We start from the raw sequence: 24,211 nt of genomic DNA on the forward strand, positions 1-24,211 counted from the left end.
GCAAACATAACAACATACATACCGTAAGGTGACAAGGAGCCTTTCTTCGGGAGGAATGGCACGCCGGAGCTGAGTGTCCCTTCTCCGGATGTTTCCTTCAACCATACCCAGCAAGTCAAGGAAGCTTTCCTGGGACATCCGTGTATAGTCAGCAAATTTCTCCGGGTTTTCCTGTAGCTCGCTGTACAGCGTGTGATATGCTCCACGGCTTGGCCGGAGTTCGATGATTGGATGCCTCCAAAACCTACGCCGCTGCCGTCTCTGCTGTCTCTCCCTCTCCCTTTCTTGCTGGCAACAAAAGACATACGCCTGAGACAGCGCAATGTCAAGATCCAGCTTGAAGCGGAAATTATCCAGACGCAAGTCCATCTTGACACCGGAAACAGCAGCAAAATCTGATGAATTCAGCAGTACAGGGTCTATAAAACATTCCAATGAAACACGCCCACTGGTGACCCATTGGTGGTCAAAGATTTCGCTATTGTGAAATGTCACACCTAAAAACGCATGCGCATAAAAAACGCAACCGCATGCAAAAACGCATGTAAAACGCAAGTAACACTGCGTTATTTTGACGCATCAGCGTGCGCATGAAGAAAAAAAAACGCACATTTGTTTTGCGTTTTTCTTTGCGTTTTTTATGCGCACGATGCGCTGCGCAAAAAAACGCTAATGTGAAACTAGCCTTAGTGTGCAGAAATGTCTGTATAATCCAAGCAGGAAAATGAAATTCACAGGGTCTAAATACTATGGTAAATCAATGTAGCGCATAAACAATGTTACAGTCCCGGGACAGGGATGATACACTGTTTAGAGGATGTTCTCTGTAAACGGCAATATTTTAGCATAAAACGATTTCAACAAGATGAAGAAATACTGGGTGCACATGCAATACTGATCTACAATAGTTCTCTGTTCAGTCCTTCAAATCTGGATGCAAGATGAGAATTTCCTTCTGTAAAAGGTGGTAGAAAACTGAACTAAACTATGTTCTATGAATTACATGAAAAGTGAAACTTTTTATTGAAAAACTATAAACAATTGTAACTTATAATGCCAGGCATTATTACTTTCTATACTATATGGAGTCATACAAGTTTAGTAAGTTACCCAATAAAAGTAGAGCCCAATCTCAAATAGAGCACGTGAACCTCCACTCCATTCACTCTCCAAGGATCAGCCAGATATAGAGTGCAGTATGTCGCTTTTCCTGGTAATCCTACAGAGAATGGAGTGGAAGTGGCTCTATACATCCTGGTTCTTGCTATTGTGGTGGATTCAAAAAAACATACCATGAGGAACCGACCTAACCAAGACCAGTCAGATGACAAATGCACTCATAGGATGCAGCCGGCCTTCATTATATAGGGCTTGAATAGAACGCCATTCACATGGATATGTGTGATGAAAGGTGTCTTGTTCGCAGGCAATTAATGATGCTCAAAATATTATAATAGGCGGGCTTGCCCAGCACCACACTAGGACTGAGGCCCCAGTATACACAGGCATCAAAAAGAGGCCCTTGTTTGGATGCGACAGGGCCTCTTTTTGATGGCTTGCATCACACATATCTATGTGAATGGCGTCTTATTCAAGCCCTATTAGTGTGCATTTTTTTTCTACTAGGCAGCCACCCTCTCCATAATTTTGGTAGGTTTATGAATGGCTACTTTCATCAGTAGGTTGCAGCTGTGCTGCCCCAGCCTATATAATGGAGGCAGCTGCATCCGGTGAGTGTATTTGTCATCTGACTGGTCTTGGTTAGGCTGTTTCCTCGTGGTATGTTTTTTATCGTGGTGGATCCCAGCGGTCGGACCCACAGCAATCCAGTAGGTTATCCCCATCCAATCCATAGGGAATAACTTAAAAACTTGGTTAAACCCTTTTAATTTGATTTGGATAGTGTACCATACAGTATGTGAATGAATTAGACAAACAACAATAGTGTTCCGTTAGCACTACAACCCAGGCCTCAAGACAATTCTCATGCAGGGCTACATTCGATGGTAAGAATCTGTCATATGACGCTATATCATGCATAAAATAATAGGAAGGAAGGAATGGGCATAACCTCTTACAAAATGTACATGTTCAGTGAAAATTAGTGCAGGAACGTCTTTAAGGCGGCCAAAATGGCAATATCACATGTAAATACTACTATGAGCAATGTGATTATTAGATTGCTGTCAAAAATGACCCCTATATTGTTTCTTAGAGATTTATTAACATGTTTCATAGGTTTATTGCCCTTTTTCATCTGGAACATTCTTCTCATTATTTTCCCAGTGTTGCTTCTAAACAAACTGCTGGAGATCAGTTAGTTGCTGCTAAAATCCAGCAAACGTCTAAACTCTAAAATATGGCCTAAATACATGAAAAATACTACTCCTGACCTAATAATATAAACATGGCAATGAGAATTCTATTTACAGTCTCGCCAGTGCTCCTAGACCAGAAAAATATCTCACCAGTGAATTAATCATAGACAAGATGACATGAGAATGAATTGATATGATCATTCCCAGATAAATAACTCTTTCACTGCTCTAACCCTACCTCAAAAGAGAGCCCAAAAAATACTGTAGATGAGTGCCAACTTATATATTACACGATACCCTAGATTTGTAGTAAATGAATGCACTTCCATTTGGTCAAGTGTCCAGAAACCTTACTTAATACTATCCATGGTCTAGCTATACATGGGACAATAAGGCCCCATGTTGAGAAGAATTTTAGTTCTTTTTATCTCTGAAGAGGTATAAATAATTTTATACCCATGCATCACCAAAAGGATTTTTCAGAGAGGAAGAGGTTTTGAACTCTAGTGCCCCATACTGGAAGTAATAATCCTAAAAGTCAATGTTGCAATAGAGTTCAAGTCTCCCTTCTTTCTGAAGAGGCAGTTTGCATAGTTAAAGGGAACCTGTCACCTCGTTTTGCCGCTATAAGATGCGGGCATTGCCTTTTGGTGCTTATCTACAGCATTCTATAATGCTGACGCACGAAAATGGGAGGCGCCGTCCCCGGGACCTGCGACACCCATCAGACCGGACACCCCCAAGTGAGTATAATAAAACTTGTTTTTCTTCTCTTTCAGGTCGGACCAGGGAATTATCTACAGAATTGTAGAAAGCTGTAGATAAGACCCAAAAGGCAGTGGCTGCATCTTATAGCGCCAAAACGAGGTGACAGGTTCCCTTTAAAGTTCCAGAGAAGCACTGCATGGCCTATAAGTCTCCTTGCACTGCAATGAGACATTAAACCTTATACTGCATCTCAAAGGTATTTTTTTACCATTAATGACAAGTGTTTGGACCAATGATTATGCAAATAGCCTCTTCAGAAGGAAGAGAACTCTAGCGCCACGCAACGGATGTAGCAATCCTAAAAGTTAATATTGACCCTTTAACGAGCCTTGTCAGATGACTTTGGATAAGAAACCAAAACAGCAACTCAATCTGCAGAGATGCATTTCCAGTTTTTGCCCCTAAATGCAAAGCAGGAAATCCGATTTGGCTAGGTGAGAAGCATCTGATTGGTGGTCTAAGGGAGAACGTTACTTGGCACTATCCACAAGGAGAAACATTCCCCCTTAGACTACTTGGCTAATTAATAGGATTCCCATTTGTAGAAAATGTCCATTTAACCATCTGGCAAAAAATATAATTGTGAAAAATTGATTTTCTGTGTTATTATTTTTTTATTTTTTTAAACTTGTGAAATGTTTGGTTACTTTCACGATGATACAACAAAAAGGTTTCAAAGCAAAGGGAATGTATCATCAGAAAATGACATTGTTTAAATCAGATTTTTGTGTTTTCATATTAAACATTTATTAAAAATTATATATACATATGTCATGTAACAGATGACTGTGCGCGCCTTCCCTTCATAATGACCAGAAACAGGCTTATTAGATACTTCAATACAAAGGACAAGGCCTGAGCTACGAATTAGTAATTGTACATATTGATATCCTGAAAGAACAGGAAGTATGAGTTTGCAATAGGCCCAGTATGAAAACTGCAATTTCTTTTTCAATACAGATCAATATACGAAAAAAATAAAAATGAAAAAATGAGAATCTGATTAAACAGTAGGTCAACTTCATTTTTTACCTTGCAGCAGTTTTTATACATCTTTCATCATTTTTTTTTTGCATAAATGAAGATATTTTTAATCATGTGTTTATGATTTATAATGCCTGTACACAGGGCCGGCTTTAGGTTTTCATGGGCCCCTGGCAAAGGAGTCTCAGTTGGCCCCTTTAACACATACCATAATTCATGATGTGCAGATACGTCAGATAAATATAGATATAGTACATTGCTAAAGATTTCACTTACTACTTATATTACAAGAGAGATATCTATTGTAAATTCTACAATAGGTCAGACACCAGACAGTATAGTCATCCATATAGTAAAATGGGCACCACATAGGGCTCCATACAGGATAATGAGCCCCATATGATGCTCCATATATAATGGGCCCCATATATACCGTATATTTCGGACTATAAGACGCACCCTAAATTTTCAGAAGAAAAATAGGGAACAAAACATTAATGTGTCAAATGAGGGTCCATCTTACAGTCTTAATTATATTCAGCAGCTTACCGGGGGGGGGGGGGGGGGGGGGAAATAGGGTATGATTGGGGGCACTGGTGGAGTGGGGTCACAAGGGGTGTTCGGTGGTGTGGCGATGATCTGAGTCATCCCAGGCTGGTGCAGCAGGTTCGGTAGTGCGGGGACGCCGCCATTTTGTGAAAGCCCCTACACATACACTACACTACACTACTGATACAGGCCCAGACACAGGTGCACAATTAAATATAGCTTGGGGCAGGGCTGGGCTGCTGTATGTGTGCATTACAACTTTTACCTGTGAGACAGAACACACAGCATGGGGTCTCTAATAGGAAATAAACAGAACAGACAGGAAAGAAATGGCGTTTTCGCATTTACCAAAAAATTATATGTAATAAATATGTAAAAAAAAAAACACACCTGTGGGCCGGGAGTTTCACTGCATAGTCTGATCAGCTGCACACAAGCTTTCATTAAAGATAGAGCGTGTCTAAACAACATGTTGGGTTTCTATGAGGAGGTAAGTGCAAATCTGGATGTAGGTAATGCGGCCATTGTGATTTTTCTGGACTTTGCAAAAGAATTTGATACTGTACCATGTAAGAGTCTTATACTGAAGCTACAGATGCAAGGACTGGGGAAACTGTATGCAGATGGGTAAGGGATTGGCTAAATGACAGGAAACAAAGTTATCATAAATGGTACATTCTCTAAATGGGATATAGTCAGCAGTGGAGACTGCAGAGATCTGTGCTAGGACCGATTCTTTTTAACCTCTTTATTAATGACCTTGTGGATGGGATTGAGAGTCAAGTGTCAGTCTTTGCTAACGACAAACTAAGTAGGATACTACAGTAAAATCTGACCTCAACATTACAATACTGCAAAACAAATTATATAAAATAATAAGCAGAATACATTTGGTCTTGTTGGTTTGGCCCTCCCCAACAGATATGATCTCTCATGTGGCCCCTTGGGAAAATAAACGGCCCGCCCCTGGCACAGACAGTTTTTTATTCATCCCAGAGACAACCAGACTCCAGAAGTATAGCTATGTAATTTAATCAGGTCTCTGATTAAGAATCCACAATGACAGCAAATGAATGGAAAATAAAATAAAGAGATTGCCGATTACTTGGCTTCTTCGTTATAAACACGATTTCAGACTAAAGAAACAAGACTACCTATAGTAAATGAAGCAAATAATGCACATTAAGAGGTCATTTCACAAAGTAAATTTTCAGGCTGTTTTTCCCTCAGTACAGTGGCCAGATTGACAGTTTTCTATTAGTAATTCTGCTTAATTTTTCTTCTTTTAGTTTAATAATTCCCAGCAGATTCTAGATATGTCACCTGCAAATACTGCACATAAAGTTCTGTGCTTTAATATATAAACAGGTCAACGGGGAAAGAAAAATCATAGAAATGTATGGCTGATCAATATGGGTGCTAGAAGTAGGGCCAACATCAGGGAATTACTGCCATTACTGGTGTATAGAGCCCAGTGAGCAGAAGCAAAGAGGTGGGACCCGGACTGGGTGAGGCAGCACAGCCGATTCACTGTATATACAGTCAAGCAGACTGAAAAAAAATGTACAGAAAACAATCAGAAATACAAATGATAAAAAAAATCACAATCTGATTTCAATTTGTTTAAAAAAATGTATGTGACACATTACCTTAAAGAAAAATAACTAAAAAAATATACCTAAAAAGAGTATTAGATATTTTATCAAATGCTTAATAGGTTAGAGTAGGGCCCTGCCAAAAAAGTCTACCTTATCATGGTGGTTGCTTAAAAAGTCTTTAGGCCAAAGCAAAAGCCAATGGCTATGTATGTGATCTGGTGTTCAATGGGAACTGTTAAAGGGAACTAGTCTCCAGGTTTGGCCGATATGAAATGCACATACCGCATTTTAGTGCTTATATGCAGCATTCTACAATGCTGTAGATAAGCCCCAACCAGACCTGTAAGAAAAGAAAAATAACTTATTATACTCACCTGTGGGGCGGTCCGGTACGAGGGGTGTCGCTGGTCTTGGTTCGGCTTCTCCCATCTATTTGTGAGGTCGTCCTCCTTGGTTCGTGTGGATAACGCGTCCCTACATCATCCACAGTCTGCTCGGCATCGCGCTCTTGCGCAGGCGTACTTATCTGCCCTGTTGAGGGCAGGGCAAAGTACTGCAGTGCAGAGGCATCGGAAAAGGTCAAAGAGGCCCAGCGCATACGCACTGCAGGACTTTGTTTTGCCCTACTACTAAATATGGTAAAATGTCACGATAATGAGTTTAGGGTAAAGCAAGTGCTGATTCTAATTTTTTTCTGTGTTGAAATGCTAGGTGTGAGGATGCTCACAGAGGTGTGTTGAGGCCGCGGGAGTACATTGCAGTCACAGGAATAGCTGTGCTTGCAATGAAAAATGAAAGTAAATGTTGGTCTTTGGCAATCTATTTGTCCAAGGCAGATTTAAGAAAACCTGCTCTGGGCTTTTATTTTTTAAACGGACTACAGGATGGTAGTGGGGCAGTCAGTTTACTTCCTGGCCATGTTTTCCACGTGGCCTGCGGCCACAGGTTCCTTGTAAAAACCCCTGAAGCAGAAGATCAGGTGTGTTTGGTCTTGCAAGTGAACAGAGCAGAAGGCTCTGCAGAGCTCCACCTGTTTGAGGCAACACAAGGGCCAAGTGGAGCCAAAAGGCCTGACACCCCTCAGCATACACGGCAACCGGTCTCAGAGGTAGACTGTCCTGTGCGCGGCTGCGATCCGGAGATGGACTGTCTTGTGCCCGCCTGCGATCCAGAGTTGGACTGTCCTGTTTCCCGGCAGCGAACCAGAGGATACCGTGTGCTTTGTATTTTTGTGAGTATGCTGAACATTAAAAGAGACTTTGTTTTGAACTTTGCTGGGTCACTGCCTCATCACTGCTCAGTGTGGATACCGCTGCACTACACATGATAATACTTGGACAGCAGGAAAACACAAAGATGTGAAACGTTGAAAATATCTTCTATCAACATTGAACTTATAATCAGATCAATAACGGCTACAGAAAACCGGATCTCCTCCAGATATGTTTAATATTGTAAATTCCATATCTTTAATAAAGCAGAAATAAAATGGTACATACTGGTAGGATGCTTCTGGCTGCAGATTCTCAATGACGTAACTTGTTACATTCTCTACTGAGATAGTACAGTCTCCCAAATCTATGTGATACGCAGTGATTTCTGATCCATTGCAGCAGGGTTCCTCCCAGCTTAGTAATAGGCACACGGATGAGAGCATTGTGTAGGATTCTAGATGGGCTCCATCTATCACATAAAGGTTAGGCACCACATCTGGGACAGAAGCTGGTGTCCTGCAGCTCACTAGGTCACTGAATGCTCCAACACCAGATAAATTTAATGCCTGCCAAAAGAAAGACAGAACATAAGTCACTACTTTTTGGATTGTTATATAATTTAACACACATTGAAACTTATACAGAAATATGTTGAGGTGCTAGTGGGATGCCCTACAGGTTAACATTAGCTTTCAAGGTGACACATTTATACAGATGTAAAGGAGTGCTTGGCCTCTTATTAACTACTCATATCTTAAAACTTATACTTTAGCTTGCCTTCGACTCTGCAAAGAAGTGTACACAGTCTTTCATAGCTGAAGGTTTTGTCCCCAAGTATCCTCCATTTGCTTGAAAAGTTTAATCTCGATTAATACTAACCCCATAATCTAACATACTTCTTTGCCTTTCTAAGGGCCCATTTAGATGAACCGACAGCGGTTGTTAAACTACTGCAGATTGGCTATACAGTATACTGCTGCATAGGCAGGACGACCAAAACTCCCTGTTCATAGAGCAATTTGTCAATATGAGTGTTCTGTATGCATAGAACACCATGTCTTTGGCAGCACATCTGCTGTTTATACAGGAGGATGAGCTGCAGAGAATGATTTTAATTCCGGCACAAATGGTCCAATCACCTGATGATTGAGTATTTTGCTCAAGATTTTGTTTAAGATTATTGGACCTTAAGCCAGTAAGCTTGTGCATTTTTTTTGCACATCTAAAAGCATTTTTGCCATTTCACATTTAAATTGATATATCCAAACTATTGACTTTCAATTAAATATCAGACACAAGTATAATTGGGTTTACATTATCATTTCAATTTACTCAATAGTCTCATCAAGGATATTCCACATTTCTTTGCCTAATCTTTTAATACCTCTTCAGTCAATTTTCTAACAAACACTAGTAGGAAAATCTGTTAAAGGTAAATTTCTACAGATCAGATCTCTCACGAGGTTACCGCAACAGTGTGAAACCAGAAGGCCGAAGCGTCTGACTGCTCCTACAGGTGTTAATTGGCCATGTTGGAAATGCCTGTGTTCTCAGCTGAGCTCGGTTAACCACTCCTTTCCCCTTTATAATCTGGGTTCTGTTACTAATCCTTGTCAGAGTAAGTATTTGCTCCATTGCCGTGTGGGAGAGGAGTTCATATGAGGAGAGTTGGAGGAGTTATCAGTGACTGTTGCTTGGTTTGTATGTGTGGTAATTCCCTATCCTTCTCTAGTTTGGTTTACTCCCCTACCTCCACGCCCCGATGCATTCGTCTGTTATATGTGAATGAATGAATATTTTGTATGCCTGGAGTTTTCTGTTAACCCTTGTTTGTGTTGCCTTGTCGGGTTGATGTACTACAGTGCACAGTAGATTCCCTCTTCCCTGGGTGGGGGAAGAGAATGGATGGAGGGCTAATTCAGGAGATAAGACAAGGGTGGAGGCCCCGGCATCTTCACCTTCAGAAGTATCCTGGTAAATAGGGTGAGCTAGGGCGCCTCCTAGTGTTAGGGATAGGGAGGGAGCTCTTGGTCACCCGACAGCTGTGTCATGACAAGATCTAGGTGAGAGCTCATTAGTCCAAGAAAGAAAGAAAGACTGCCTACGGCATTTTAATAGCACTATATGGTGTGTGTGTAGAGGTGGAGAATGTAAGGCAGGTTCAGGGAAGTAGTAAGTCAAAGATATTTCTCTGTTACATTCTGCGGGAATAAGTTATGGTTGGAAGAAGGGGTTATGGCGGTCTGGGCCGTAAAGAAAAGAAAATGTAAAATTTATTACTATTATCATCGAGAACATTACTGATGAGAACAGGATACACATATATGGACTGCAGAGCACTTGGTTAGGATTGATATTACCATTACATGGTCACTGTATGGTAGCAATATCAGTCCTAATACAGTGTTTTTTTTAGTAATGATCAGTATGACGGTATTATCACCACTAAGTCCTGGTAATATGTTGCTATGGTCTGGTAGTGTTTGTCTGTAATACTGCACTATTGATAATCAAAATTTTGTAGTAAATCTTGATTTTCTACAGGCAGGAGAATATTAGTAATAGAGATCCCTATGTTGGGAAGTAGCAGGGAAAGCATGGGCCCCTGTGCTTTCAAATGCCAGGACTAAATTTCAGTCCCAATCTGTTCCTGAGTGTAGGGTCCAACAATTGCAACAAATGGCAATCCAGCCCACAGTTTCCTGCAAAAATGTTTTAATTCAGACATACAGCTCTTTTTCAGTTTGTCTGATTTTTCTCTTTATAGGTTTATTTTTGAGTAAAATGTAAATTGCCCTTTTCTTCTATAAACTAGTGACAACACGTCTCCGAATTTCCAAGCACTAAATTTTGTATTTATTTTCAGAAAATGAGATCTGGTCAAAATAACAAAAAATGTAGTGCTTGCAGACCTCAAATAATGCTAAGAAAACAAGTTCATAATCATTTAGAAACAACAATACTAAGGTTTTAACTCAGGAAGAGTTCAGTAATAAATATTTTGTGGAATAACCATGATTGTTAATCACAGCTTTCATGCTTCTTGGCATGCTTTCCACCAGTCTTTCACATTGCTTTTGGGTGACCTTATGCCACTCCTGGTACAAAAATTTAAGCAGTTCTTCTTTGTTTGATGGCTTCTAACTATTCATCTTCCCCTTGATTACATTTCAGAGGTTTTCAATGGGGTTCAGGTCTGGGAGATTGGGCTGGCCATGACAGGGATTTGATGTGGTGGTCCTTCATCGACATATTGATCTACCTAGCTGTGTGGCATGGCGCATTGTCCTGCTGGAAAAAACAGTCCTCAGTTGGGGAACATTGCCTGAGCAGAAGGAATCAACTGTTTTTCCAGGATAACCTTGTATGCGGCTTGATTCATACGTCCTTCGCAAAGATTAACCTGCCAATTCCGGCCTTGCTGAAGCATCCCCAGATCATCACTGATCCTCCACCAAATTTCACAGTGGGTGCAAGACACTGTGGCTTGTACGCCTCTCCAGGTCTCCGTCTAACTATTCGATAACCAGGTGTTGCGCAAAGCTGAAAATTAGACTCAAAGAAGATTACCTCACTCCAGTCCTCTATGGTCCAATCCTTAAGGTCTTTTGCAAACGTCAGCCTCGTTCTCCTTTGCTTCTCATTGATGAAAGGCTTTTTTCTAGCTTTACATGACTTGATCCCTGCCTCTAGGAGCCTGCTACGAACTGTTCTTACTGTGCACTATACCTCAGCTGCCATTTGACATTCCTTTTGTTGGTCACTTGATGTCATCCTGCGGTTGCGGAGTAACATTTGAATAAGATGACAGTCATTCCGCTCAGTGGAGAGTCGTTTTCACCCTCTGCCGGACTGTAGCTTTGTTGCTCCCAATATCTGCTTCTTGACTTTGTTGTAATGGACTGCCGTCTTAGAAATTTTAAGGATGGAGGCAACATGACGCTCACTGTATCCCTCTGCTAGTAAAGCCATAACTGAGCCCTTCTTTTCCTCACTCAAGACTTTTTTTTTTTCCCAACTCCTTTAGCATGGTTAAAAGTTATTTCACTCCTATTACTTTTGGGATATTACTAGCACGTGTTTTGCCATCCAGCTTGTCCTATTGCAAGAGGATTGTGACCACCACAGGAGGGTTTTTTTTTATACTTTCCTTCATTAAATAAGATTTGGTTCAGGTGATCACCTAATCAGAAGCACATTCAGTAGAATGAGGTGTACTCTGGTTGGAATTCAACTGATACTGGAATGGAATGGCTGTCAGACATGTAGAGAAGCTGATTTTTTATAAAACTGTGCAGTGGTCTCTTAATTTTTGATAGAGCTGTATGTTGCTTGTTTCAGTTTGAGCCTCAGCCTTCCTGTACACATTACCGTGTTACAGGGATGGAAACCAAGGTGACTGCACAGGCCAAGGACGTTCTCTTCTACTACTGAGAGGAAAAATCGCTAATGAAAAGGATTTAGAAAAATGATTATAGTGCAGACTGCTGCACAATGATTGTCGATCTGTATTACTGGATGCAGTAATTTTTTCTAGATTGGTAAAATGAGCACTAGATAACGTAACAATGAAATAGTACATTTTATTTTTCAATATATATTTAAACAACAACTGTTCATTATTATGCAACAATGGAAAAAATTACATTGTTAGCAAGAAAAGAAAGCAGTAATAACAGTATTAAATTCGGTAACTACGGTATATGGTCAGGCTACATAAAGGGTTTGCTTTCAGCCTGTAACAGAAGCGGACTATGAATATTTGCAAATATGCTTTATTTCTTTACATTATTGTATCTAAAAGATATAAATATCACTAGTTACCATTTTTAGATCACATCACCAGGGTTTTAACGTTAAATTGTACAGGCAATTTTGCATGTTTTATCTTGATGGTTCCAGTTTATACTGTAGGTCAGAGCTGAGAGCAGACAAATCACTCATATCAAGAGGTTTACACTACCATTGATGAAAGGCAAAGGAGTGGAGGCACAGGAGGGTCTGCTACCAAAGATTTCAGAATCTCCAGAGATTATTTAAATCGTTGGCAATCGGCTTCATTACAATAACTTCTGCGGACTATCCACGTTACAGTGTTTTAATTACTTGCGCAGAACTTTCATATATCAAAGCTAAACCACAAAGCATTTCACAAATGTGTGGACTGATGAAGAGGATACCTTGACATTAGAAACACTTATAAGCTTTAGAAGGGTTCCTGGTATGAATCTTTAGCTTTGTAGAACAGTAAGAGACACTGAACAGCTGACAGACTTTGGCAGTCTAGAAGCAAAGAAACTCTCGCAGACAAGTGACCTCCGCCAGTGGAGTAGCATGCCTCAAAATGTGTTTTAGCACTTTCATCCTCTATTTAAACAAATTATTTTAAATGAAATATTTCTGTATGCCTTATTTTTTTTTTCACTCTGACAATATTCAATTACTACATAGTAACATAGTTATTAAGGTTGAAGGAAGACTAAGTCCATCTAGTTCAACCCATATCCTATCCTAACCTGCCCTAACATGTTGATCCAGAGGAAAGCAAAAAAAAACCATGTAGCAAACAGTAAGCTTCACATTGGGGAAAAAAATTCCTTCCCAACTCCACATCAGACTAGCTCCCTGGATCAACGCAATATTAAGGAAACTAGTGTATATACCCTGTAATATTATACTTTTCAAGAAAGGCATCCAGTCCCCTCTTAAATTTTACTAGGGAATCACTCATTACCACATCATATGGCAGATAGTTCCATAGTCTCACTGCTCTAACAGTAAAGAATCCGCATCTGTGAGTATGCTTAAACCTTCTTTCCTCCGGACGTAGAGGATGCCCCCTTGTCCCCGTCAAAGGTCTAAGAGTAAAAAGATCATTAGAAAGATCTTTGTACTGTCTCCGCATATATTTATACATTGTAATAAGATCAGCCCTAAGCCTTAGATTTTCCAAACTAAATAACCCCAAGTGTAATAACCTGTCTTGGTATTGCAGACCCCCAGTTCCCTAATAACCTTGGTCGCTCATCTCTGCACCAGCTCCAGTTCAGCTATGTCTTTCTTATACACCGGAAACCAGAACTGTACGCAGTATTCTAAGTGTGGTCGCACTAGTGACTTATATAGAGGTAAAATTATGTTCTCCTCATGAGCATCTATGCCTCTTTTAATGCATCCCATTATTTTATTTGCCTTTGCAGCTGCTGCCTGAGACTGGCCACTAAATGTGAGTTTGTCGTCCACCCATACACCCAAGTCTTTTTCAGTGACAGTTTTGCCCAGTGTTTTACAATTAAGCACATAATTAAACATCTTGTTTGTTCTACCCAAGTGCATGACCTTACATTTATCACCATTGAAGCTCATTTACCATTTATCAGCCCAAGCTTCTAGTTTACATAAATCCTCCTGTAATATAAAATTGTCCTCCTCAGTATTGATTAGCCTGCAGAGTTTAGTGTCATCTGCAAATATTGAAATTCCACTCTCTATGCCCCCTACAAGGTCATTAATAAATGTAAAAAAGAAGCGGGCCCAATACTGACCCCTGTGGTACCCCACTGCTAACTGTGACCCAGTCCGAGTGTGCTTCATTAATAACTACCCTTTGTTTCCTATCACTGAGCCAGCTCTTAACCCACTTACACATATTTTCCCCTATCCCCATTGTTCCCATTTTATGTATCAACCTTTTGTGTGGCACCATATCAAAAGCTTTTGAAAAGTCCATGTACACCACATCCACTGCATTCCCTTGGTCCAGTCCGGAACTTACCTCTTCATAAAGCTTATCAGATTAGTCTGACAGGAACGGTCCCTCATAAACCCAAGTTGATATTGGGTCATGAGGTTATTCTTCTTCAGATACTCCAGTATAACATATCTTAGAAAACCCTCCAGGATTTTACCCACAGCTGAGGTTAAACTTACTGGCCTATAATTTCCAAGTTCAGTTTTTGTCCCCTTTTTGAATATTGGCACATTTGCTATACGCCATTCCTGTGGTACAGACCCTGTTATTATGGAATCTTTAAAGATTAAAAATAATGGTCTATCTATGACTGTACTTAATTCCTGCAGTACTCGGGGATAGGTATCCCATCCGGGCCCGGGGATTTGTCAATTTTAGTGATTTGTAGACGCCGCCGTACTTCCTGCGGGGTTAAGCAGGTGACATTTAATGGAGAATTTTTATCACTGTTCATGTTATCCGTCATGGGATTTTCTTGTGTAAATACTGTTGAAAAAAAGTCATTTAGCATATTGGCTTTTTCCTCATCTACCATTTCACCCAGACTATTTTTTATTTTTACTTTCTCTGGCAATGAGTCTCTGTGTCTCAATCTTTGCTGCCTTGATTTGCTTTTTACATAATTTATTTAATCTTCTGTATTTAGTTAATGCCTCATCACTACCTACTTGCTTTAATTCGCTAAATGCTTTATTTTTGTCCCTTATTGCGCCCCTTACAGCTCTATTTAGCCATAGTGGTTTCTTCCTATTTCTCGCATGTTTATTCCCATATGGTATATATTGCGCACAGGTCCTATGCAGGATGCTAATAAACGTCTCCCATTTTCTTTGTGTATTTTTATGTCTCAGGATATCGTCCCAGTTAATTGCACCAAGATCATCTCTCATCCATTGGAAATTTGCATCCTGAAGTTTAGTGTCCTTGTAACCCCTCTACTACACATCTTATTAAAGGATACATGAAAACTTATTATGCTGTGATCACTATTACCCAAGTGACCCTCAACCCTTATATTTGAAATGCGGTCTGGCCTGTTGGTTAATATTAGGTCTAGCAGTGCCCCCTCTCTTGTTGGGTCCTGAACCAGTTGTGAAAGGTAATTGTCTCTCATAGTTGTCAAAAACCTATTACCTTTGCTGGAACTGCAGGTTTCGGTTCCCCAATGTATTTCAGGGTAGTTGAAGTCCCCAATAATAACGACTTCTCCTTCAGTCGCTGCTTCATCTATTTGCTTGATGAGGATATTCTCTGTTGCTTCCATTATTTTTGGAGACTTATAACAAACCCCTATCAGTAATTTATTATTTTTTCCCCCTCCTCTTATCTCCACCCACAGAGACTCTACATTTTCATTAGATTCATATATATTATTACGCAAGATGGGTTTTAAGGATGATTTTACATATAAACACACGCCTCCCCCTCGCTTATTTGTACCGTCATTTCTGAACAGACTATAGCCCTGTAAATTTACAGCCCAGTCATGGCTCTCGTCCAGCCATGTCTCAGATATCCCCACCAAAACATAATTATGTTCCAACAAAATTAATTCGAATTCCTCCATTTTGTTGGCGAGGCTTCTGGCATTAGTATACATGCACTTTATGTATCTCTCTGTACCTCTATTCTTTCTTAAATTATTAACTGTTCTAACCCCACCCCTCATTTCATTATTTGTGCCCAGGTCTCTATCTGCACTGTCTTCCCCTCCTATAAAAGGAATACCCTCCCCCCAGTCCCTAGTTTAAACACTCCTCCAACCTTCTAGCCATTTTCTCCCCCAGCACAGCTGTACCCTCCCCATTGAGGTGCAGCCCGTCCCTAGCGTAGAACCTGTAGCCAACTGAGAAGTCGGCCCAGTTCTCCAGGAACCCAACCCCCTCCTTCCTACACCAATTCCTGAGCCACTTATTAACCTCCCTAATCTCCCGTTGCCTCTCTGGCATGGCACGTGGTACAGGCAGTATTTCCGAAAATACTACCTTGGAGGTCCTTGCTTTAAGCTTGCAGACTAATTCCCTGAAATCATCTTTAAGGACCTTCCACCTACCTCTAACTTTGTCATTTGTGTCAATGTGCACCATAACTGCTGGATCCTCACCAGCCCCTCCCAGTAATCTGTCAACCCGATCAGTGATGTGTCGGACTCGAGCGCCAGGTAGGCAGCACACCGTTCGACGATCCCTGTCTTTGTGACAAATTGCCCTATCTGTTCCCCTAATAATTGAGTCCCCCACTACCAGCACCTGTCTGGCCTGCCCTGCTCTCCTATTTTCCCCCTTACTGGGGCAGACATTCCTCCGGCGGCTTTCAGAGGACATGCCTTGCTGCAGCAGTGCTACTCCTGCGCTGACACTCCCCTCATCTGCCAACTTAGCAAACTTATTGGGGTGTGCCAGATCAGGACTAGCCTCCCTGGCGTTCTTCCCTCTACCCCGCCTTCTGTCACCCAGCTGGCTACTTCACTGTCCTGCAGCTCCAATCTAGCATCCCCCCTCATCTATCCCATTGAGCGTCTGCTCAGTGAGCAGAAGACTCCTTTCCATATTGTCTATGGATCTCAGTGTCGCCAGCTGCACATTTAGATCCAGTATCTGGGCTTCCAAATGCACAACGTGCTCACATCTCACACAGCAGTATGCACCCTCAACCGGCTGGTCAAGGATTTCATATATGCGGCAAGACGTACATTGGATGGCATTGGCAATAGTGGAGCACATCCTAATGGGGATTGCACCAGACAGAAAAGATAAGTAAAAAAAAAAAAAGTATTAATAAAATATAACAGTAATTCAGTAATACCTCCCTTGGAAACTCCCTGAATCCAAAGTCACTGAATCACAAGTCACACACTTACCACAGTTCGCACTTACACTCAGGTCACACTCAGCTCGTTCACACTCGCTCAGGAAGAAGATTTAAAGAGTTTTTTTTTCCCCTTCAACAGCAAACCACCCTGCTGCTCAACGAACTTCCAAAAGGAGTTGAGCCCCAACCAGCTGCACCTTATAAACCCTTAATTATGAACCCCCACCCTTAATTAACCCCTTGTGAATATAGTTACACCTCAAGATTTAAATGCAATATAGTTATCCCTTAAAAACACAGATAGTATAATAAGAGATTAATCCTGTAGAGAGAAAAAATAGGTTAAACAAGCCCCCCAAAAATTGAACAGGTAGAAAAGCAGTCAGCAACAATTCAGCCACTCACACCAATTCACACAGGTATTTGTTAAAGGTTTTCCAAATACCTATTCACTGAATCACAAGTCACACACTTACCACAGTTCGCACTTACGCTCAGGTCACACTCAGCTCGTTCACACTCGCTCAGGCAGAAGATTTAAAGAGTTTTTTTTTTCCTTCAACAGCAAACCACCCTGCTGCTCAATGCACTTCCAAAAGGAACACAGTCTCACTAAGCTAACATGCTTTAGTTAGTAAAAGTTATTCTTGATTTTTTTGTTGTCAAATTTAACCCCTCAAAGGGATTCTTTCACAAGGTTGCGCTATCTCATCTGAAAGCAGCATGATGAAGGCAAAGAGGCCCTGAATTCAAGGATGTATCACTTAGATTATCGGTTGCAGCAGTTCTGACACAATTACAGGTTTTAGGTGTAAAATGCAGCAGAGCTGAGGAAGCTTACCCCACCCATATCACGCTCTGTATGTACATTGTCTATAGACAGTAAGCTGTATATTACATGAGGTGTGGAGTTGGACTAACAGTTGCCTGACACTGATAATATCCTAGTGATAAAACTTTCAGTGTAAGTACACACCATCACACAGCTTAATAAATGACATAATTGAATTCAGTGTTTTAATCTCTACCACATGCTGTCCTCAGATTATATATAAAAGCTGCTGACAGATTCCCTTTAAGGAGCCAGTAACTTTTCACTATAGAGCATTTGTGGCTTTTTTTTAACTTCCATTGTAGCAAGAGCCCAAACTTTTTTTATTTTTCTGGCAACATAGCCATATGAAGGCTTGTTTTTCGCAGGATGTGCTATAGTTTTGAATGATGGAATTTATTTCACACACAGATAAGTATAGTTGAAAACAAGAAAAAAAAATCCGGCAACATTTAGAAAAAAAAACACCTAATTCTGCAAATTTGTTTTTTGGGGGGGAAGGGTTTTTTTTGTAGTGTTCATTCCGGTTTTCGTTTAGCAAAGAAAAAAAAAAAACTGAAAAAAATCAGACATTTATATAAAAAAAATATATAAAAATATTGTGCTACCATTTTCCGAAAATTTCTTTTCAGCATTTACACATATAGATCAAACCATTTTTATATTTTTGGAGGGAGGTGGCACGGTGAAGAAGCATGTTCCTGGAGCGCCAATAATGGCACCAGAAACCTAATATAGCTGCGTTATGTCAGGGAGGAAGAAAACTGAAGCTGGTAACCCTTATCCTACCATTTCACAAGGAAACTCCGGTCACTCAAACTTAGTTTGCCTCTTTCAGAACGGAAAACGAGGAACGGCGTCCTCAAACTCTACAGTAATGGCGCCTGACCCTACTGGGCTGCTGCAGATGCGAGGCTCAACGTCCAGAGCACTGGGGCCAAGCAAAGAAAAAAACGAGACTGCTTCATTGAGCCCTAAACTCCCAGATGACTCGGAACCTGCCTGAGTTACTGTTCGGAACTTCCTGGAGAGGTGCGAGTCTACCAAGTTGCAACTTCATACAGTCGGTCCGTCTCGCCTTGCTCGCACCCTATGACACAGTCAGAAAAACAGCCTCGGGGAGCTGATCTAAGCTCTGCCGATCAAGCAGGACCTGGACATTTTAATATCAAAAGGTGAAGGTCTCTCAGTAGCGGGTCCTAGCCGCCATATGGGTGATATAAAATCCTTAGCAGCACGAATTGTCTCTAATGAGAGGGCCAATGCTTCTCTTTCTGAAATAGTTTCTGCCTTAGAGAGGGACGTTTCCTGTTCTCAGTCACATATAGAAACACTCAGAATGATAGTCAATGGCCAAGAAAACCGTGCAGACAAAACCATATTCGCCTTAAAGTGTTCCTTCTGATAACTTACTACAAATGGCAATTTCTATCTTTAATCTGACAGAGAGGCCCCTTGAGCTACCTACACTATCGACAGAATACATCGTGCTGGTCTTCCGAAAAAGAAACAATCCCCAGACATGCCTGCTCTGAAAAGGCAGTGGTGATGGATGGAGCTGAAATCTGTTTGTTTCCTGATATCTCCAGCTGCACTTTTGTACATGAGAAGGCAGCTGCGGCCCCGTCTACTTAAAAGTGGATGTCCACTACTAGGACAAAACCTTCTCATACCCCACGCTTGGCCCCTATAAAATAAAAAAGAATATCTTGAAATACTTTCACTTCTTGGGAATTCCATCTTCCATTCCTACAAGTCCCTGATTGGCTCAAGACGGAGAGGCTGTTGCAGTTGCCGCACAGAAGGAGAAGGGACTCCCAGAGCACACAACATCTGGCACCGGAGGGAATCAACTCCCGTCCCAGTCAAGTTTAACCTAAGTCATTGTATCAGCTCATCAGGAGATCTCTGAAGTCACTCAATTTGTCTCAGATCTTTCTCTGCATGTTTTCCCTGAGGAGTGATTTGTAGTGTTACTTTCTCCCAATTTCAAAGATTAGTGACCCATATTATTTGGTCTTTACATAAAAGGGAATTTGTCACTGACATAACACATTCTTCCCTGTATAAGAATATGAGCATGTTAGATTATTTCTATTTCATATTTTTTTGGTTTATTTGATTTCATATCTCATTTAACTAAGACGAGTACCTCCCTCTTCTACTTGTTTAGAAGGGGAACGCTCGCTTATAGTTAATTATTATTGTTGAATCCCTGCCTGTGGTCAGCGCAGCGCTTCTCTATGGTTTTCTGAGCTTCCCCCTGCTCTCCACTGATTTACCGTGGAGTCTATCTACCTGGACATTTGTTCGGAGTGAAGTGTTCTTCTGCTTGACATTTACCTTCTTCTCCTCCTCCATAGTACCTCTTTACTTACACACCTTTTTCTTGTTTCACTTCACGGCTCCTTTCTTCCCATCTTCCACGTTCCACCACCCAACCTCCCTTTTTTTTGCCTCCCTCCCCTCTTCTTCCCACTTTGCTTTCCTTATCAGGCTGGAATATATCACAAACCATGCAGACAGACTTGAAAGTGGGCTCGATACATGTGAAAGGCTTGCATGATCCTGGAAAGATATCAATTTTGATGAACCTCTTGGAGAAGGGTTACTTACATGCTGCTTCCTACAGGAGACTCATCTTTGTTTAGACAAACTCTATAAACTCTCTAGTCAGTGGTTCCCTTCAGCATATCATAGCTACTCACCAGATTCCAAATCTCATTGTACCAGCATCTTGATTTCCCATACATTAGCATGGGAATGTGTTATGAATGGGTCATGGAGGAGGATGGCAGGAACAGGCTAAGCCACCAGAAAACCAGAGAGGTTGGTAACCAAGCGGATCGCAGACCCCTGATATCATCCACACAACCAGCAGCAGCCGTGGAGCGCACCTATGATGCCCTAGACGCCTCGGCACAGCCGGAGAGCCAACTAAGCCTAAAGCAAGAAAGGTGAAATCTAAACTGCCCCAGAGCAGACCCCAAAAGAAATAGATAACCCCCAAACATATATTGTCAGTGAGACAAGATGAAACACAAATGCAGGCAGAAATATAGACTGAGCAAATGATGGGGCCCAAACTGACTAGACAGGAAAGGAAAGACACTGTCTGCAATCACGCAAAAACCCTGAAAAATTCAACACGTCTGATGTACAAAAAAAAAAAACACTGAAGTCACATGACTTCGCCCCCACTACATCAGCACTCCGGTATGAACTGGAAGCAAAGCAAAAGAGACCAATATAACAGGGGACTTAAACTGAGACAGGCTGCAACATGGAGCGGTGGTCCAGCACAGCCAAAGAGGAGCAGGCTGAACCCGCACAACAAGCAGAGAGACAAAACCAGATCAGATGCAAAGGATTAGCAAATGAACTACTTAGGCCGGGATCACACACAGCTAGATACGGCCGAGTCTCGCGGGTTAAAACCAAGCTCTGGCGCCGGCACTCCGGAGCGGAGCGTGCAGCTGCACTGCAATACATGGAGCTGCACGCTCCGCTCCGGAGTGCCGGTGCCAGAGCTTGGTTTTAACCTGCGAGGCTCGGCCGTATCTCACTGTATGTAGTGTGACTCCTGCCTTAGCTGAGCAATGCAGGATCAGGGCAGGAGACATCAGACCTCTGAACGCACAGGAAAGCAATCACCAGCAGGGATTGCAGGAAGTCTGCAGACTTAAATACTCCAATCAGTAACCCCAGATCTCCAATCGTCATCATCAGGTGGCAGATGACTGTCAATATGGCCAGCTCCACTACCTCCAGTAACCACCGGAGGGAGCAGGGGAGCTTCGGCTCAGAAGTCTGAGCCAGGGAATTCACAACAGGAATGTATTGAATCACACAGTGATGGAGTGGGTAGAATGCTCTTGCTTAAGGGTAAGATGGCTTCCCAATGGTTTACCTTTGTGTCATTATATTTGCTGAATGTCAGTCAGATTCCCAACTTATCTGATTTTTTGGAGCATGTAGTCGAATTTACTGAGGGTACTTTGGTCCTGGGGGGAGACTTTATCATGGCTTTGGATCTCTCCCTTGACACATCATCTGGGTCATTGTCTCCATCTACAGGGCCTTACATAGATTTAGACAATTACTCCATGATCTTCAGCTTCTTGACTTTTGGCGTCTCCTCCACCCAGGTGACATTTTTCCTTTTACTCCTTCTCTCGTAATTCCTACTCCATACTTGACTACCTTGTAATCAAACACCAGGATCTTCCTCACCTACAACATGCAGGCATTGACTCCAAACTTTTTGTGACCAAGTATTAATTACAATGTCCATCTCACTTTCTTACTCTATACCCCATCAATGGCAGTAGAAAGTTAACACAACACTACTAGATGATTCTGTGGTATCCTGGGACATTCATCAAACCCTGTCTGACTACTTCACTCTAAATACCACTGCAAACTCCTACCCGACTACAATTTGGGAAGCACACAAGTGTATGGTCAGAGACTTCTTTATAAAACATTGGGGTAGACTGAAGAAAGAAAGATGGAAACTGCCTCTCAATTATGTGACCTTGAAACTCACCATAAACACAATCGTACAGATGCTCTGAAAAATTTGTGTCTTAAGAGTCCATGAAGCACTACACACCCTTCTCAATAAAAAAACAAAGTTATCTCTTATCAGATGTAAAAGACACTACCATGAATAAAGTAAAAAATGTAGAAAGTAGTTGTCTAGAATGTTGAGGTTTAAGGCTGGTTTCACATTAGCGCTTTTTAAGCGCACGCACGGCCGGGGGTAGCTCCGCCCCCGAGCCGGCTCTCTGCCCGGCGTGCCTGCCCCTTGCTTGTAGCGCCGCCTCCTAGCGGACAGCGGCGCCTGCGATCGGCGCACCCTATCTTTAGCATAGGGTGCGCAGATCATGCGCAGGCCGTGCTCTAGTTGCGCTTTGACCTGCGCTGCGCACTTTTGACGGTGCGCCGTGCGCGCCAAAATCCGAAAAGTTCGATTTTGGCGCGCACGGCGCACCGTCAAAAGTGCGCAGCGCAGGTCAAAGCGCAACTAGCGCAAGGCCTGCGCACGATCTGCGCACCCTATGCTAAAGATAGGGTGCGCCGATCGCAGGCGCCGCTGTGCGCTAGGAGGCGGCGCTACAAGCAAGGGGCGGGCACGCCGGGCAGAGAGCCGGCTCGGGGGCGGAGCTACCCCCGGCCGTGCGTGCGCTTAAAAAGCGCTAATGTGAAACCAGCCTTAAAGAACTAAAACATATGTTTTTGAGATTTCTAGCTCCTCCTCTAGCTGCGTATGGTTGTCTTCAGAAACTGCATCTACCTTCCAAAATTACTACGCTTCGCTCTGTAGTATTGACAGAAAAAAAATCCTCTTTCCCTTTCCACCGATTTACGCTTGTGGAATCTGAAATTGCATCAAAACCTCGGGTCTTCCCACTCTTAGGCTGGAGTCACATTGCTGTATTTCTCATGCGATAATCGCATCACACTGCATGGACTGGCTGGCACCTCTCCTGACCTGAGCATGACAGCGTGATGGATTACTATGCAGCTGTCAAGCTCAGGTCAGGACAGCAGACAGCCAGTGCGAGTTTTACGATGCGATTCTCGCAGGGGAAATACGGCAGTGTGTCTCTGCCCTTACTCCTGAAGAAACTGATTCCCTTGAAGAGCCAATATGAGAACAGGAAATTGCTTCTACAATCTCTGGCTCTAAGACAGGTAAAGCTCATGGGACAGATGGCCTACCCTCACTTTACTATAACAAAAATCCTGGGAAAACCTGACTCCCCATTTAGTGTCCTCATTTAACACTTTGCCTAAAGACTCGCCACCCCCTCGGGATACTTTTAGGGCTCATATTTCCGTAATTCCCAACAGGGGAAAGATCCGTTACAATGCTTGAGTTATCGTCTCATTTCCCTCCTAAATGTGGATATTAAACTTTTTGTAAAATTCTCGCTTTTAGACTTTACCCATCACTGCAGCATGATGTTCACCCAGACCAAGCACGTTTTATGGCAGACCATGAAGTTCGAGATAATACAACTAAAGCAGCTAATTTAATTTACAAAGCAAAATCAGCCAAGATACCGTTAATGCTTTAGTGGATTCTGTCGCTGTATTCATCCCCTTCGTCACGTTCATTATTAGTAATGGTACCTGTCACAGTTGTCCCCTTTAGCCACTGGTTTTCATTTGAACCCTTCCTCAGACATGTAAGAGCCAACAAGGACATTAATGGTATTAAAATCCACCATACCACATATATAACTGCCGTCTATGCAGATGATGTTATTTTTTGTAACCAAACCAAGAATCTCCCTACCTAATCTCATGTGCAAACTACAGTTCTCAACTTTCTAATTTTAAGATTTATGTCTCAAAGCTTTAAATGTCAACCTTCA

At 41.9% G+C, this 24,211-nt stretch overlaps 1 protein-coding gene across 2 annotated transcripts in view; it reads right to left on the reverse strand.

Moving 5' to 3' along the window:
• The window catches only part of FNDC3B (fibronectin type III domain containing 3B), a 474,468-nt gene that overhangs the window by 65,474 nt on the left and 384,783 nt on the right, over positions 1-24,211 (reverse strand). For both annotated transcript variants that reach the window (XM_073578841.1, XM_073578842.1), the window contains one exon: positions 7,717-7,997. In XM_073578841.1, coding sequence (XP_073434942.1) covers positions 7,717-7,997 — 281 coding nt within the window. The remainder of the gene's footprint in view (positions 1-7,716; positions 7,998-24,211) is intronic.

This window comes from Dendrobates tinctorius, unplaced genomic scaffold (genome assembly GCF_039654945.1).
Source record: "Dendrobates tinctorius isolate UK_male_01 unplaced genomic scaffold, ASM3965494v1 ptg000060l, whole genome shotgun sequence".
NCBI lineage: Eukaryota > Metazoa > Chordata > Amphibia > Anura > Dendrobatidae > Dendrobates > Dendrobates tinctorius.